This window comes from Lucilia sericata, unplaced genomic scaffold (assembly GCF_015586225.1).
Source record: "Lucilia sericata isolate MDLA Ls3-8-SP2 unplaced genomic scaffold, ASM1558622v1 Contig002469F_arrow, whole genome shotgun sequence".
NCBI lineage: Eukaryota > Metazoa > Arthropoda > Insecta > Diptera > Calliphoridae > Lucilia > Lucilia sericata.
In genome coordinates, this window is record NW_023996250.1 from 1 (window position 1) to 14,266 (window position 14,266).

At 27.2% G+C, this 14,266-nt stretch overlaps 1 protein-coding gene across 1 annotated transcript; it reads left to right on the forward strand.

The window, feature by feature from the left end:
• Window positions 1-1,035: 1,035 nt before the first annotated feature.
• Window positions 1,036-5,387, forward strand: LOC119613972 (odorant receptor 85b-like; the record flags this gene model as incomplete). Its single annotated transcript, XM_037970052.1, has 4 exons — window positions 1,036-1,823; window positions 1,887-2,088; window positions 2,149-2,304; window positions 5,328-5,387. Coding segments are annotated over 4 exons (1,206 nt in total), but the record flags the coding sequence as incomplete, so codon positions are not given.
• Between the last annotated feature and the right edge of the window lie 8,879 nt (window positions 5,388-14,266).

A 14,266-nucleotide genomic window follows, 5' to 3' on the forward strand; every position in this document is an offset into this window, starting at 1 on the left:
TTTCCCTTATGTAAAAAAAATTCCCTAAAAAGGAAATTTAGATTTTAAGGAAAATTTTTATATTTTGTATATATATTTAATTGTTTTATGCTAATTTCATAAAATTTCCAAAATTTCCCTTATGTAAAAAAATTTCCTTTTCTAGGGAAATTTTGTTTTTAAGGAAATTTATATAACGTTTTACACCAAATTTCATAAAATTTCGAGAAGTTTCCTTATGTAAAAAAATTTTCCTAAAAAGGAAATTTAGTTTTGAGGCAATTTTATATAACTTTTTATTTTAATTTTCACAAAATTCTGTAAAGTTCCCTTATAGGAAAATTTGTTTTTTAAGAAAATCTATATAAATTTAAAAAAAAAATTAAAAAAATTTTCTATAAATATCACAAAATTTCCTAAAGTTGGAAAATTTCTTTTACTTTCCGCTTAGTAAAATTCTGTTCTCACTGATTTCAAAGAATTCTAAGACATAAAGTATACGCACATCAGTTTCCAGGGTAATAATATCACTCATACGTTAGAGTAATTTAAAATTTAGTATTTATTGAGTAACACTTAAGGGAAATGAGTTTTTTTTTTTTTTTCTTAAAATGAAAGAGTGACTTATATTTATAACGCTCAATAGCTAACGGACTTCCTGATATGATTAAATTGAGTGGTTTTCCAATGACAAATTTCAATAAAGAACATTTATTTTACTAAATTAAAAAGAGATAATAGATTTTTTATATTAAATTAGAGAAAAAAAAGCTAATAAATATTTGATTTCTGGAAATTTACTTAGTATTGTTAAATTTGGACTAATATGAAATATTCATAAAGTATTACGGTCCTGGGCGTGGACAGTACACATTTAATATTTAAAGCGGAAATAATGGTTCAACCTTCATAGATTTCCACCTAACAAAACTAAGTTAACTTCATATGAGAAAATTTTAAAATTTTCAGTCTGACGGCTGCTTTCGTAAAGTTAAGTTAAAATTTCGTAAGAATAATTAAACATTACAAAAAAAAAATGAAATTTTCTCAGCTAAATTTGAAGATTTTTTCAAATTAGCCAATTTTTTCTATACCTCCACTGGCATGGTTTTTGTGAAAACGGAAAAGCTCACCTTGTTTAAAACTCTATTGGCTTCGTTTATTTTTTACGCCAGCATTATAAATATGAATTATGTTTTATGTCTGGAAGTTGTTTATGTGATTTTAGCCATTGTGAATAAAACTAAATTCCTAGAAGCCACCATGACTCTATCGTATATTGGTTTTGTGGTAGTGGGTAATTTTAAAATGTTATTTGTTTGGCGTAAGAAAGCGGAGTTAACCAAACTGCTAAATAACTTAAAGTACATATTCCCCGAGGACACGCAACAGCAAAAGAATTACAATCTACACTACTATTTGTCTCAGTGTACTCGCATTACTATAGGATTTTCGCTCATCTATATGATTGCCATTTGGACTTATAATCTCTTTACGGTTACACAATTTCTTATCTATGAAAAATGGTTGCAAATACGCCAAATTGAAAAGATTTTACCTTATTTTATGTATACTCCTTGGGATTGGTCAGATCATTGGTCTTACTATGTTTTATATGTGTCACAAGATTTTGCTGGTTATACTTCAGCCGCCGGCCAAATATCGGGAGATTTATTATTGAGTAGTTGTGCCACTCAAATGATAATGCATTATGATTTTCTAACCAGAACTATAGAGGAGTATAAACCCAAGTTATTGGAAAAAGGAGTGAAAAGGGAAACTGCCTTCAAACAGGACATGGAATTTTTAATTAATATGATACAATATCATTCCTATTTGTTGGAGTAAGTGAATTACACCCGGAAACATAAAGGTACAATTTTATATTTTTAATTTTTTTCTTTTAGTTTATCCTACCAAATGAACAATATTTTTGGTCTGCCCATTTTACTTAACTTTATTGCTTCATCTTTTGTGATTTGCTTTCTGGGCTTTCAAATGACTATCGGTGCCACGCCGGAGACTTTGTTGAAACTGAGTCTATTTTTGGCCATTTCTATAGCTCAAATTTATCTTATATGTTATTATGGTCAAGAGCTAATTGATTCGGTAAGCATAACTCGTTGCATTTTAATAGAAACGTAAAATTTCATAAATTTTTTTTTATAGAGTGTCAAAGTGGCCAAAGCTGTTTATAATCAGAACTGGCCCACTGCTGATGTACGTTATCAGAAAATGTTAGTTTTAATTACTGCGCGAGCTCAAAAACCAGCCCAGCTGAAGGCTACCGATATGGTTTTAATATCAAGAGAAACCATGACACAGGTAAGGAATCAAACAGAAACAGAAATAAAAAAAAGACTATAGACTAGACTAGACTATAGACTAGACTATAGACTAGACTATAGACTAGACTATAGACTAGACTATAGACTAGACTATAGACTAGACTATAGACTAGACTATAGACTAGACTATAGACTAGACTATAGACTAGACTATAGACTAGACTAGACTAGACTAGACTAGACTAGACTAGACTAGACTAGACTAGACTAGACTAGACTAGACTAGACTAGACTAGACTAGACTAGACTAGACTAGACTAGACTAGACTAGACTAGACTAGACTAGACTAGACTAGACTATAGACTAGACTATAGACTAGACTAGAGACTAGACTATAGACTATACTATAGACTAGACTATAGACTAGACTATAGACTAGACTATAGACTAGACTAGACTAGACTATAGACTAGACTATAGACTAGACTATAGACTATACTATAGACTAGACTATAGACTAGACTATAGACTAGACTATAGACTAGACTATAGACTAGATCATAGACTAGACTATAGACTAGACTACAGACTAGACTATAGACTAGACAATAGACTAGACTATAGACTAGACTATAGACTAGATTATAGACTAGACTATAGACTAGACTGGACTAGACTAGACTAGACTAGACTAGACTAGACTAGACTAGACTAGACTAGACTAGACTAGACTAGACTAGACTAGACTAGACTAGACTAGACTAGACTAGACTATAGACTAGACTATAGACTAGACTAGACTAGACTATAGACTAGACTAGACTAGACTAGACTAGACTAGACTAGACTAGACTAGACTAGACTAGACTAGACTATAGACTAGACTAGACTAGACTAGACTAGACTAGACTAGACTAGACTAGGCTAGACTAGACTAGACTAGACTAGACTAGACTAGACTAGACTAGACTAGACTAGACTAGACTAGACTAGACTAGACTAGACTAGACTAGACTAGACTAGACTAGACTAGACTAGACTAGACTAGACTAGACTAGACTAGACTAGACTAGACTAGACTAGACTAGACTAGACTAGACTAGACTAGACTAGACTAGACTAGACTAGACTAGACTAGACTAGACTAGACTATAGACTATAGACTATAGACTATAGACTAGACTAGACTAGACTATAGACTAGACTAGACTAGACTAGACTATAGACTAGACTAGACTATAGACTAGACTAGACTAGACTAGACTATAGACTATAGACTATAGACTATAGACTATAGACTATAGACTATAGACTATAGACTATAGACTATAGACTATAGACTATAGACTATAGACTATAGACTAGACTAGACTATATAGACTAGACTAGACTAGACTAGACTATAGACTAGACTAGACTAGACTAGACTAGACTAGACTAGACTAGACTAGACTAGACTAGACTATAGACTAGACTAGACTAGACTAGACTAGACTAGACTAGACTAGACTAGACTAGACTAGACTAGACTAGACTAGACTAGACTAGACTATAGACTAGACTAGACTATAGACTAGACTATAGACTAGACTATAGACTAGACTATAGACTAGACTATAGACTAGACTATAGACTAGACTATAGGCTAGACTATAGACTAGACTATAGACTAGACTATAGACTAGACTATAGACTAGACTATAGACTAGACTATAGACTAGACTATAGACTAGACTATAGACTAGACTATAGACTAGACTATAGACTAGACTATAGACTAGACTATAGACTAGACTATAGACTAGACTATAGACTAGACTATAGACTAGACTATAGACTAGACTATAGACTAGACTATAGACTAGACTATAGACTAGACTATAGACTAGACTATAGACTAGACTATAGACTAGACTATAGACTAGACTATAGACTAGACTATAGACTAGACTATAGACTAGACTATAGACTAGACTATAGACTAGACTATAGACTAGACTATAGACTAGACTATAGACTAGACTATAGACTAGACTATAGACTAGACTATAGACTAGACTATAGACTAGACTATAGACTAGACTATAGACTAGACTATAGACTAGACTATAGACTAGACTATAGACTAGACTATAGACTAGACTATAGACTAGACTATAGACTAGACTATAGACTAGACTATAGACTAGATAGATTAAACTATAGACTAGACTATAGACTAGACTATATAATAGACTATAGACTAGACTATATACTAGACTATAGACTAGACTATTAACTAGACTATAGACTAGACTATAGACTAAACTATGGACTAGACTATAGACCAGACTATAGACTAGACTATAGACTAGGCTTTAGACTAGTCTAGAGAATAGACTGTAGACTGGTCTAAAGAATAGACTATAGACTAGTCTAGAGACTAGATTATAGTCTATTCTAGAGACAAGACGGTAGACTATACTATAGACTATACTACAGACTAAACTATAGAATATACTATAGACTAGTCTAGAGAATAGACTATAGACTAGACTATAAACTTGGCTTTAAACTAGGCTCTAGACTATAGACTAGACACAAGACTAGTTTAGTCTAGAGAATAGACTATAGACTAGTCTAGAAAATATACTATAGTCTAGTCTAAATATTAGACGATTGACTAGACTATAGACTATACTACAGACTAAACTATAGACTAGTCTAGAGAATAGACTATAGACTAGACTATACTATACACTAAACTATACTACAGACTAAACTATAGAATATACTATAGACTAGACTATAAACTAGACTGTAAGATAAACTACAGACTAGACATTGACTACACTGCAATTTCACAACAACTGATACTGCCTTACAGACATCAAGACAAGTTGCTAGAGGAAAAAATTCACAGATTCTGTTACTTTTTCATAATTGAAACAATTGTTCCTTACAGACATCAAGACAAGTTGCTAAAGGGAAAAATCCACAGATTCTGTTACTTTATCAATATTTGAAACAATTGTGGCTCTTTTTTTATTTATTTATATTAACTCTTTATTTTCTTTTAGCTCATCCAGATATCTTATAAATTTTTCACTCTACTAAGGACTATGTATGTAAAAAAATAATTTTTAATACTTAAAAATGTACTTAATGCATGACTTAAGTTTTAGCAGTTTGTCTAACACTTTTTTAAATAGTTTTTTATGATTTAAATAGTTTATTGTGAAAGCTTTAAAATTACATTAAAAAAGTTTTAGTTTAGGATAAATAGTTGTAAAGTTACAAAGAAAAATGTACGTAAACTCATAATTGGAAATAATCATACGCACAGTTGTACCATTGCAATAAGATTTAAATTTTCTTAAAAACAAGTGAAATTTTGAACAATTTCCTAATGGATTAAATGACTAATTTTATTAGTTTTAAAATCCATTAACTCTTTTTCACTTAGTATTTATTATATTCAAGTTTTAAAGAAAAATATATGAAAACCTCAAAATTATTAATAATCATATATATACATATAATCTGGTATAATTTCCTTATCATTTAAAGAGCTTATTATTTTGCCATTGAAATCTAATTAAAGTTGCTTATTTAGAATCAATTGTTCTCAATAATTAAGTTCTATTAGTTAAGAAAAGTACGAAAACCTTAAAATTATCAATAATCATACGTCCAGTTGTATAAAATTATAAATTACTTTAATAAATTATAATGTGAAAAGCTTATTTGTAATTTAAGTAGTTTAATGTGTTAAAATTTTATAGTTCTTTTATACTCAAATCAATTGTTTTAAAGTAAAATATATGAAAATCACATAATTATTAATCATATGTATAGTTGTAATGTTTTAATAGAGTTAAGAAAAACTAATTTGCTAAATAATATCATTATTAGGTCGTTTAAGACCATTTGTTTAGAAGTTATTAAGTAAAGTTTATAATAAATGAAATAATTAATAACAATCATACGCATAGTTGTACTATTCCAATATAACGAAAAATATATTAAATTATCAGAATTGATAATAATCATACGCAACGTTGTACTATTCTAATAGAAATTTTATTTTGAATAATTATTTTTTGCAATTTAGCAGCACTTCAATTAAAGCTTTTTGAGAGCTTTCCCTTTATCAGATCTCATACCCGCTTACACTTTCAATTGTCTAACATAATTACTTTACATTTAATTTATTTATATATATATTAATACTTAAACAATATCCTTCATTATACTCTATCAATTGCTTTTTTAAATTAGTTCTCTATATCCTTTTTTAATCGAATTATAATGGAAAATTGTTCAACAACATCTTAATTAAAATTACTCATACGCTTAGGTAACCTCTTTTTTAAGTTTCATTTAGTATTTGTTTTTAGTATTACTTTTACAATCTTTTTACAATTTTCTTGTTAAAATCACATTTTTATTTTCTAAACTTATTATTTTCTCCATTTAGAAACAACAACCTTACAAAACTTAAGTTAAACAAACATGTAGAAGAAAAATTAAATTTTATTGTTTCACTAGAATAAAAATGGAAAATAAAGATATGAAAAAAAAATGAAAATGCTATAAAGGACTTAACATTTATTCATGTCAACATTTACTTGTTCTATTTTAAAATGTAGTTTTTTTTTTTTTTTTTTTTTTTTTTTGTTCACAACTTTTCATATTTCTAGCAGTAGCAACAATAACAATTACAATTTATAAGTAACAGCAACAAAATTGTTAGTTGTAGCAGCAATTATGAAGTGTTTGTTATTACAATGTTGATTGTGTGACAAGAAGTGGGTAGAGACGTACTAGTGAAAGTGCATTGGCTATAAGTGTAAATGGGTTTTAAGTTAAATTGTTAAAATTTGAATGTTCACTTTAAGTCTTTTAAAAGCTTAAAGTCTGCGAGTTTTGGAAAAAATTCCTTTTAACAAAGAAAATGCGTTATTAGAAAGCTGTAGTAGTTTTATAGTATTTTTTATGTAAAAAACAACTTTTTGAGCTTTTCATGTTAAAGAGCTTTTTTGAGTCTTTTAGGTTGAGAAGCTTTTTTATGAATAAACTTTTTTATATTTACAGTGTTTTTTATTAAAAAAAGCAAACATTTTAAGCTTTTCACAAACTTTTTTGATCTTTTTAGGTAGACAAGCTTTTTATGTGGAAAAGTTGTTCAAGCTTTTTTTGTGAATCAACTTTTTGAGCTTTTATTCTGAACAAATTTTTTTAGTCTTGTTACATACAAGACTCAAAAAGCTTTTTTTGAGAAAAAAAATCCTTTTAACGAAGAAAACTTGTTTATGAAATGTAAAAAAAAACTTTTTGAGCTTTTCATGTTAAAGAGCTTTTTTGAGTCTTTTAGGTTGAAAAGCTTTTTTAGATTTACAGCTTTTCAAACTTTTTTTGATCTTTTTAGGTAGACAAGCTTTATATGCGGAAAAGTTGTTTGAGCTTTCAGTATGAAACAACTTATTGAACTTTTGTTGTGAACAGGCTTTTTGAGTGTTTTATGTAAAAAATCCTTTTAACGAAAAAATTTGTTTATAAAAAGCTTTAACAGTTTTATAATATTTTTTATGTTATAAAAACCTTTTGAGCATTTAATGTTAAAGAGCTTTTTGCGTCTTTTATGTTGAGAAGCTTTTTATATGAAGAAACTTACAGTTTTTTATGTAAAAAGACATTTTGATATTTTTACAAGCTTTTTATGTTGAAAAGTTGTTTGATCTTTTTAGATGAAAAAACTTTCTGAGCTTTTGTTGTGAACATGCTTTTTGAGTCTTGTATGTAAAAAAATGTTTTAAAAGCTTTTTGTGTTGAACAGTTTCTGGAGCATTTTTTGCAGTAAAGCTTTTGGAGCTTTTTATGTAAAAAAGTGTTGTAGCTTTTTACGTGAAAATCTGTTAGAACCTTTCTGGTAAAAAAGACTTTACAGATTTTAAGGTAAAAAAAAACTTTAGAGCTTTTTATGTAAAAAAAACCTTCAGAGCTTTTTACGTAAAAAAGTTGTTGAAGCTTTCTATAAAAGCTTTTAACGTTCAAAAGTTTCTGAAGCTTGTGTAGCTTTTTATGTAAAACAAGTGTTGTAGCTTTTTATATAAAAAATATGTTAAAACTTTTTCGGTAAAAAGCCTTTAGAGCTTTTAGAGCTTTTTATGTAACAAAACCTTTAGAGCTTTTTATGTAAAAAAAACCTTCAGAGCTTTAAAAAGCCTTTAGGGATTTTTATGTAAAAAAGCTTTTAAAGCTTTCTATAAAAGCTTTTTATGTTGGAAAGTTTCCGAAGCATTTTTTGTAGTAAAGCTTTTTAACCTTTATATGTAAATATAAAAAATTTGTGAAAACTTTTTAAGTAACAGAACCATTAGAGCTTTTAATGTAACAAAACCTTTACCGCTTTTTATGTAAAAGAGACTTCAGTGCTTTTTATGTTAAAAAAGTATTTAGAGCTTTTTATGTAAAAACGCATTTCGAGCTTTTTACGTAAAAAAGGCTTTTAAAGCTTACTGAGATTCATTTAGTAGAAACGCTTTACAGAATAAACAAGAATTTCGAGTTGCATGTCTTAAAGGTTGTATCCCTCTTTAGATTTAAAAAAATCTTAAAATTTTATTTACCTTATTAAAACAAAAAGCTTTTTCTTACTTATAAAGAACCAGTTTAAAGAAAATCTTTTTATAAATAAATGTTGTGAGAGCTTTTAAAATAATCTTTCACACGTCCAGCATGAAATGTAAAAACATCATATTTGATTAATAAATTTTATTGATTTTAACTTTTTGTAGAAAATTATTGCAGAAAAAAACAAAAATAAGCTAAATACACACAATTTTGCCAAATACCTTTTTAATCAACAAAATCACGTTTCACCCAAAAACAAACTACGATCGATTTAAAAACTTCCTGACTGACTGTCAGCCAGCTGCTATACGCTGCAGCAGTTGGATTTAATTTTATCAATATGTTTTCTATATAATATTTGATTAAAAAGTTAAAGAACTCAAAGCAAAAAAAAAAAAAGAAAACCAAATTTCTGACACATTTATGCAGTGGATTTGGACAACAAAAAAAAATATGGTACACAACTAAATTTAGTATTATTCCTGCAGCACTGCACACGTGTGTGTTGAGTGAATATGATAAATGTGTTATAGAACTAAAATGTATTTTCTGATGTGTTAATAAATTTTAATCCATAGAGAGATTTTTCCCACAATTTTTTACATTTTTTTCTGTTATTTTAGCTGCTGTTGTTGCAATTTAACTAAACTGCTATATAATGCCAAACTGAAAATGTTCCTGTAAAATGTATATGTGTGTTAAGGTGTGTGAGTGTAGCTCAATATGATGACCAAAGTGATGAGTAAATAAAATAAAATTGCTTGTGTGTAGAAAACGGAGAAAAACAAATTAAATTTGTTTACATACATTTGGATAGCTTTTTTTTAGTTTTACATTTTATGTTTTAGCAAAAAGTGAATTAATAAAATGTATTTTCGAAAAAAAAAATCTATTTGAAATTAAGCAGAATTTGTTGCTAAGAAAAACAATGGGAAGGTTATACAAAATAAATTTAAATTTCTAAATTAATCTTTAAAGCTTTTCATGTAAAAAAGCTGTTTGAGCTTTACATGTAAAAAAACTTTTTGAGCTTTTCATGTTAAAAAGTTTTGAGCTTTTTATGTAAAAAATGTTTTGAGTTTTTACTTAAAAAAGTATTTTGGGCTTTTTCGAAAAAGAGCTTTTTGAGCTTTTTATGTAAAAAGAGCTTTTTGAGCTTTTTGAGCTTTTTATGTAAAAAAGCTTTTTGAGCTTCTCATGTAAAAAAAGCTTTTGATCTTAAAAAAGCATTATCAGCTTTTGATGTTAAAAAAGCTTATGAGCTTTTGATATAAAATGCTTTTAGAGCTTTTTATGTAATACAGCTTTTGAAGCTTTTTATATTAAAAAACTTTTAGATCTTTTTACGAAAAAAAAGCTTTTGAAGCTTTTTTATTTAAAATCTTGAAGATACATATTGTGTAACAATCCCACCAAAAATATTATTCATACACTTTGTTATTTTATTTTCATTAAAAATCAAATTTTTCCAAAATTTAAATAATTTGTTTAATTAATTTCCTAAGCTTTCCTTCCTTTGTTAATTTTTATATATTTTTTAAAAATTTGTTCGCCTATTTTTTTTAAACTTGTATATACTATTTATTTACAAAAATTTATTGTGTTTATTTACACAATTTGTTTTTTGTTCTTTCTTCTCGTATTTTTAACTACATATACATATGTGTATTTAAGCTTTTTTCCCCCAATTCCATTCAAAATTTTTTTTCCTATAATATTACCAGCCAATTTTATGTTTCATATGACAGATTAAACGATTTGCATGTAAAACAAGCAGCTCGTTTTCAATTAGTCAATTTCTGAAATTGATGGTCAATTTATTTTGTTACAAAAAAAAACTTAAAATATACAATAAATTGTACATATATTGAAAATTATTTTTTTACACTTTCAATCATTTAATTTTGTATACAAATACACGTGTGTAAAATGAAAATTTAATAAAGACATTTTTTTTATAACTAAATTTAGTGAGTGTGAAAGAGTTTTAGTTAATTTAAAATAAGTGAAACTTTAAAAATAGAAATTAGAATAAAATTTATTTATAATGAATGTTAAGTTTTATAATCTTTTAAGAAGTAAAAAAATAATTATAGAATCTTGATATTTAACTCTTTCACCGGTGTCCCAAGATTTTTTTACATTTTCTCGACTTAGATCGTAATTTTGAGTTCACAGCTACGGTAAATGGTTATTTCCAAAGAAAACTTCTTTTTTAGAATTTGATATAATTTTTCATCAAAAATGATCAATATACGTCAAAATAAAGTATGTAGTGAAGTATGTAGTCCGTAAAAAGTGCAGCAGTTTAATTTTGTGCGTGAAAGGGTAAAATAAACTAAATTTACAAGTAACGAAATCTAGAGAGGTTTTTCACGAAAAAAGCTTTTTTTTATAAAAAGACTTGTTATGTAAAAAATATAAAAGAGCTTTTTAAAGCAGTTATAAATTCCGAATTTAGTTTAGTTAGTTAGTTAGTTAGTCAGTTAGTTAGTTAGTTAGTTAGTTAGTTAGTTAGTAGTTAGTTAGTTAGTTAGTTAGTGTAGTTAGTTAGTTAGTTAGTTAGTAGTTAGTTAGTTAGTTAGTTCGTTAGTTAGTTAGTTAGTTAGTTAGTTAGTTAGTTAGTTAGTTAGTTAGTTAGTTAGTTAGTTAGTTAGTTAGTTAGTTAGTTAGTTAGTTAGTTAGTTAGTTAGTTAGTTAGTTAGTTAGTTAGTTAGTTAGTTAGTTAGTTAGTTAGTTAGTTAGTTAGTTAGTTAGTTAGTTAGTTAGTTAGTTAGTTAGTTAGTTAGTTAGTTAGTAGTTAGTTAGTTAGTTAGTTAGTTAGTTAGTTAGTTAGTTAGTTAGTTAGTTAGTTAGTTAGTTAGTTAGTTAGTTAGTAGTTAGTTAGTTAGTTAGTTAGTTAGTTAGTTAGTAGTTAGTTAGTTAGTTAGTTAGTTAGTTAGTTAGTTAGTTAGTTAGTTAGTTAGTTAGTTAGTTAGTTAGTTAGTTAGTTAGTTAGTAGTTAGTTAGTTAGTAGTTAGTTAGTTAGTTAGTTAGTTAGTTAGTTAGTTAGTTATTAGTTAGTTAGTTAGTAGTTAGTTAGTTAGTTAGTTAGTTAGTTAGTTAGTTAGTTAGTTAGTTAGTTAGTTAGTTAGTTAGTTAGTTAGTTAGTTAGTTAGTTAGTTAGTTAGTAGTTAGTTAGTTAGTTAGTTAGTTAGTTAGTTAGTTAGTTAGTTAGTTAGTTAGTAGTTAGTTAGTTAGTTAGTTAGTTAACTAAGTTAACTATATAATAATATAATTTTTCATCAAAAATGATCAATATACGTCAAAATAAAGTATGTAGTGAAGTTATGTAGTCCGTAAAAAGTGCAGCAGTTTAATTTGTGCGTGAAAGGGTAAAATAAACTAAATTACAAGTAACGAAATCTAGAGAGGTTTTTCACGAAAAAAGCTTTTTTATAAAAAGACTTGTTATGTAAAAAATATAAAAGAGCTTTTTAAAGCAGTTATAAATTCCGAATTTAGTTAGTTAGTTAGTTAGTTAGTTAGTAGTTAGTAGTTAGTTAGTAGTTAGTTAGTTAGTTAGTTAGTTAGTGAGTTAGTTAGTTAGTTAGTTAGTAGTAGTTAGTTAGTGTTAGTTAGTTAGTTAGTAGTAGTTAGTAGTTAGTTAGTTAGTTAGTTAGTTAGTTAGTTAGTTAGTTAGTTAGTTAGTTAGTAGTAGTTAGTTAGTTAGATTAGTTAGTTAGTTAGTGTAGCTTAGTTAGTTCGTTATAGTAGTTAGTTAGTTAGTTAGTTCGTTAGTTAGTTAGCTTAGTTAGTTAGTTAAGTAGTTAGTTTGTTAGTTAGTTAGTTAGTTAGTTAGTTAGTTATCGTTAGTTAGTTAGTTCGTTAGTTCGTTAGTTGTTAGTTAGTTAGTAGTTAGTTAGTTAGTTAGTTAGTTAGTTAGTTAGTTAGTTAGTTTGTAGTTAGTTAGTTCGTTAGTTAGTTTAGTTAGTTAGTAGTTTAGCTAGTTAGTAGTTAGTTAGTTAGTTAGTTAGTTAGTAGTAGTTAGTTATTTAGTTAGTTAGTTAGTTAGTTAGTTGTTAGTTAGTTAGTTAGTTAGTTAGTTAGTTAGTTAGTTATTAGTTAGTGTAGTTAGTTGTTCGTTATAGTTAAGTTAGTAGTTAGTTAGTTAGTTAGTTAGTTAGTAGTTAGGTTAGTTAGTTAGTTAGTTTAGTTAGTTAGTTAGTTAGTTAGTTAGTTAGTTAGTTAGTTGTAGTTAGTTAGTTAGTTAGTTAGTTAGTAGTTAGTTAGTTAGTTAGTTAGTTAGTTAGTTAGTTAGTTAGTTAGTTAGTTAGTAGTTAGTTAGTTAGTTAGTTAGTAGTTAGTTAGTTAGTAGTTAGTTAGTTAGTTAGTTAGTTAGTTAGTTAGTTAGTTAGTTAGTTAGTTAGTTAGTTAGTTAGTTAGTTAGTTAGTTAGTTAGTTAGTTAGTTAGTTAGTTAGTTAGTTAGTTAGTTAGTTAGTTAGTTAGTTAGTTAGTTAGTTAGTTAGTTAGTTAGTTAGTTAGTTAGTTAGTAGTTAGTTAGTTAGTTAGTTAGTTAGTTAGTTAGTTAGTTAGTTAGTTAGTTAGTTAGTTAGTAGTTAGTTAGTTAGTAGTTAGTTAGTTAGTTAGTTAGTTAGTTAGTTAGTTAGTTAGTAGTTAGTTAGTTAGTTAGTAGTTAGTTAGTTAGTTAGTTAGTTAGTTAGTTAGTTAGTAGTTAGTTAGTTAGTTAGTAGTAGTTAGTTAGTTAGTTAGTTAGTAGTTAGTTAGTTAGTTAGTCGTAGTTAGTTAGTTAGTTAGTTAGTTAGTTAGTTAGTTAGTTAGTTAGTAGTTAGTTAGTTAGTTAGTTAGTTAGTTAGTTAGTTAGTTAGTTAGTTAGTTAGTTAGTTAGTTAGTTAGTTAGTTAGTTAGTTAGTTAGTAGTTAGTAGTTAGTTAGTTAGTTAGTAGTTAGTTAGTTAGTTAGTTAGTTAGTTAGTTAGTTAGTTAGTTAGTTAGTTAGTTAGTTAGTCGTTAGTTAGTTAGTTAGTAGTTAGTTAGTTAGTTAGTTGTTAGTTAGTTAGTAGTTAGTTAGTTAGTAGTTCGTAGTTAGTTAGTTAGTTAGTTAGTTAGTTAGTAGTTAGTTAGTTAGTAGTTAGTTAGTTAGTTAGTTAGTTAGTTAGTTAGTTAGTTAGTTAGTTAGTAGTTAGTAGTTAGTAGTAGTTAGTTAGTTAGTTAGTTAGTTAGTTAGTTAGTTAGTTAGTTAGTTAGTAGTTAGTTAGTTAGTTAGTTAGTTAGTAGTTAGTTAGTTAGTTAGTTAGTTAGTTAGTTAGTTAGTTAGTTAGTTAGTAGTTAGTTAGTTAGTTAGTTAGTTAGTTAGTTAGTTAGTAGTAGTTAGTTAGTAGTTA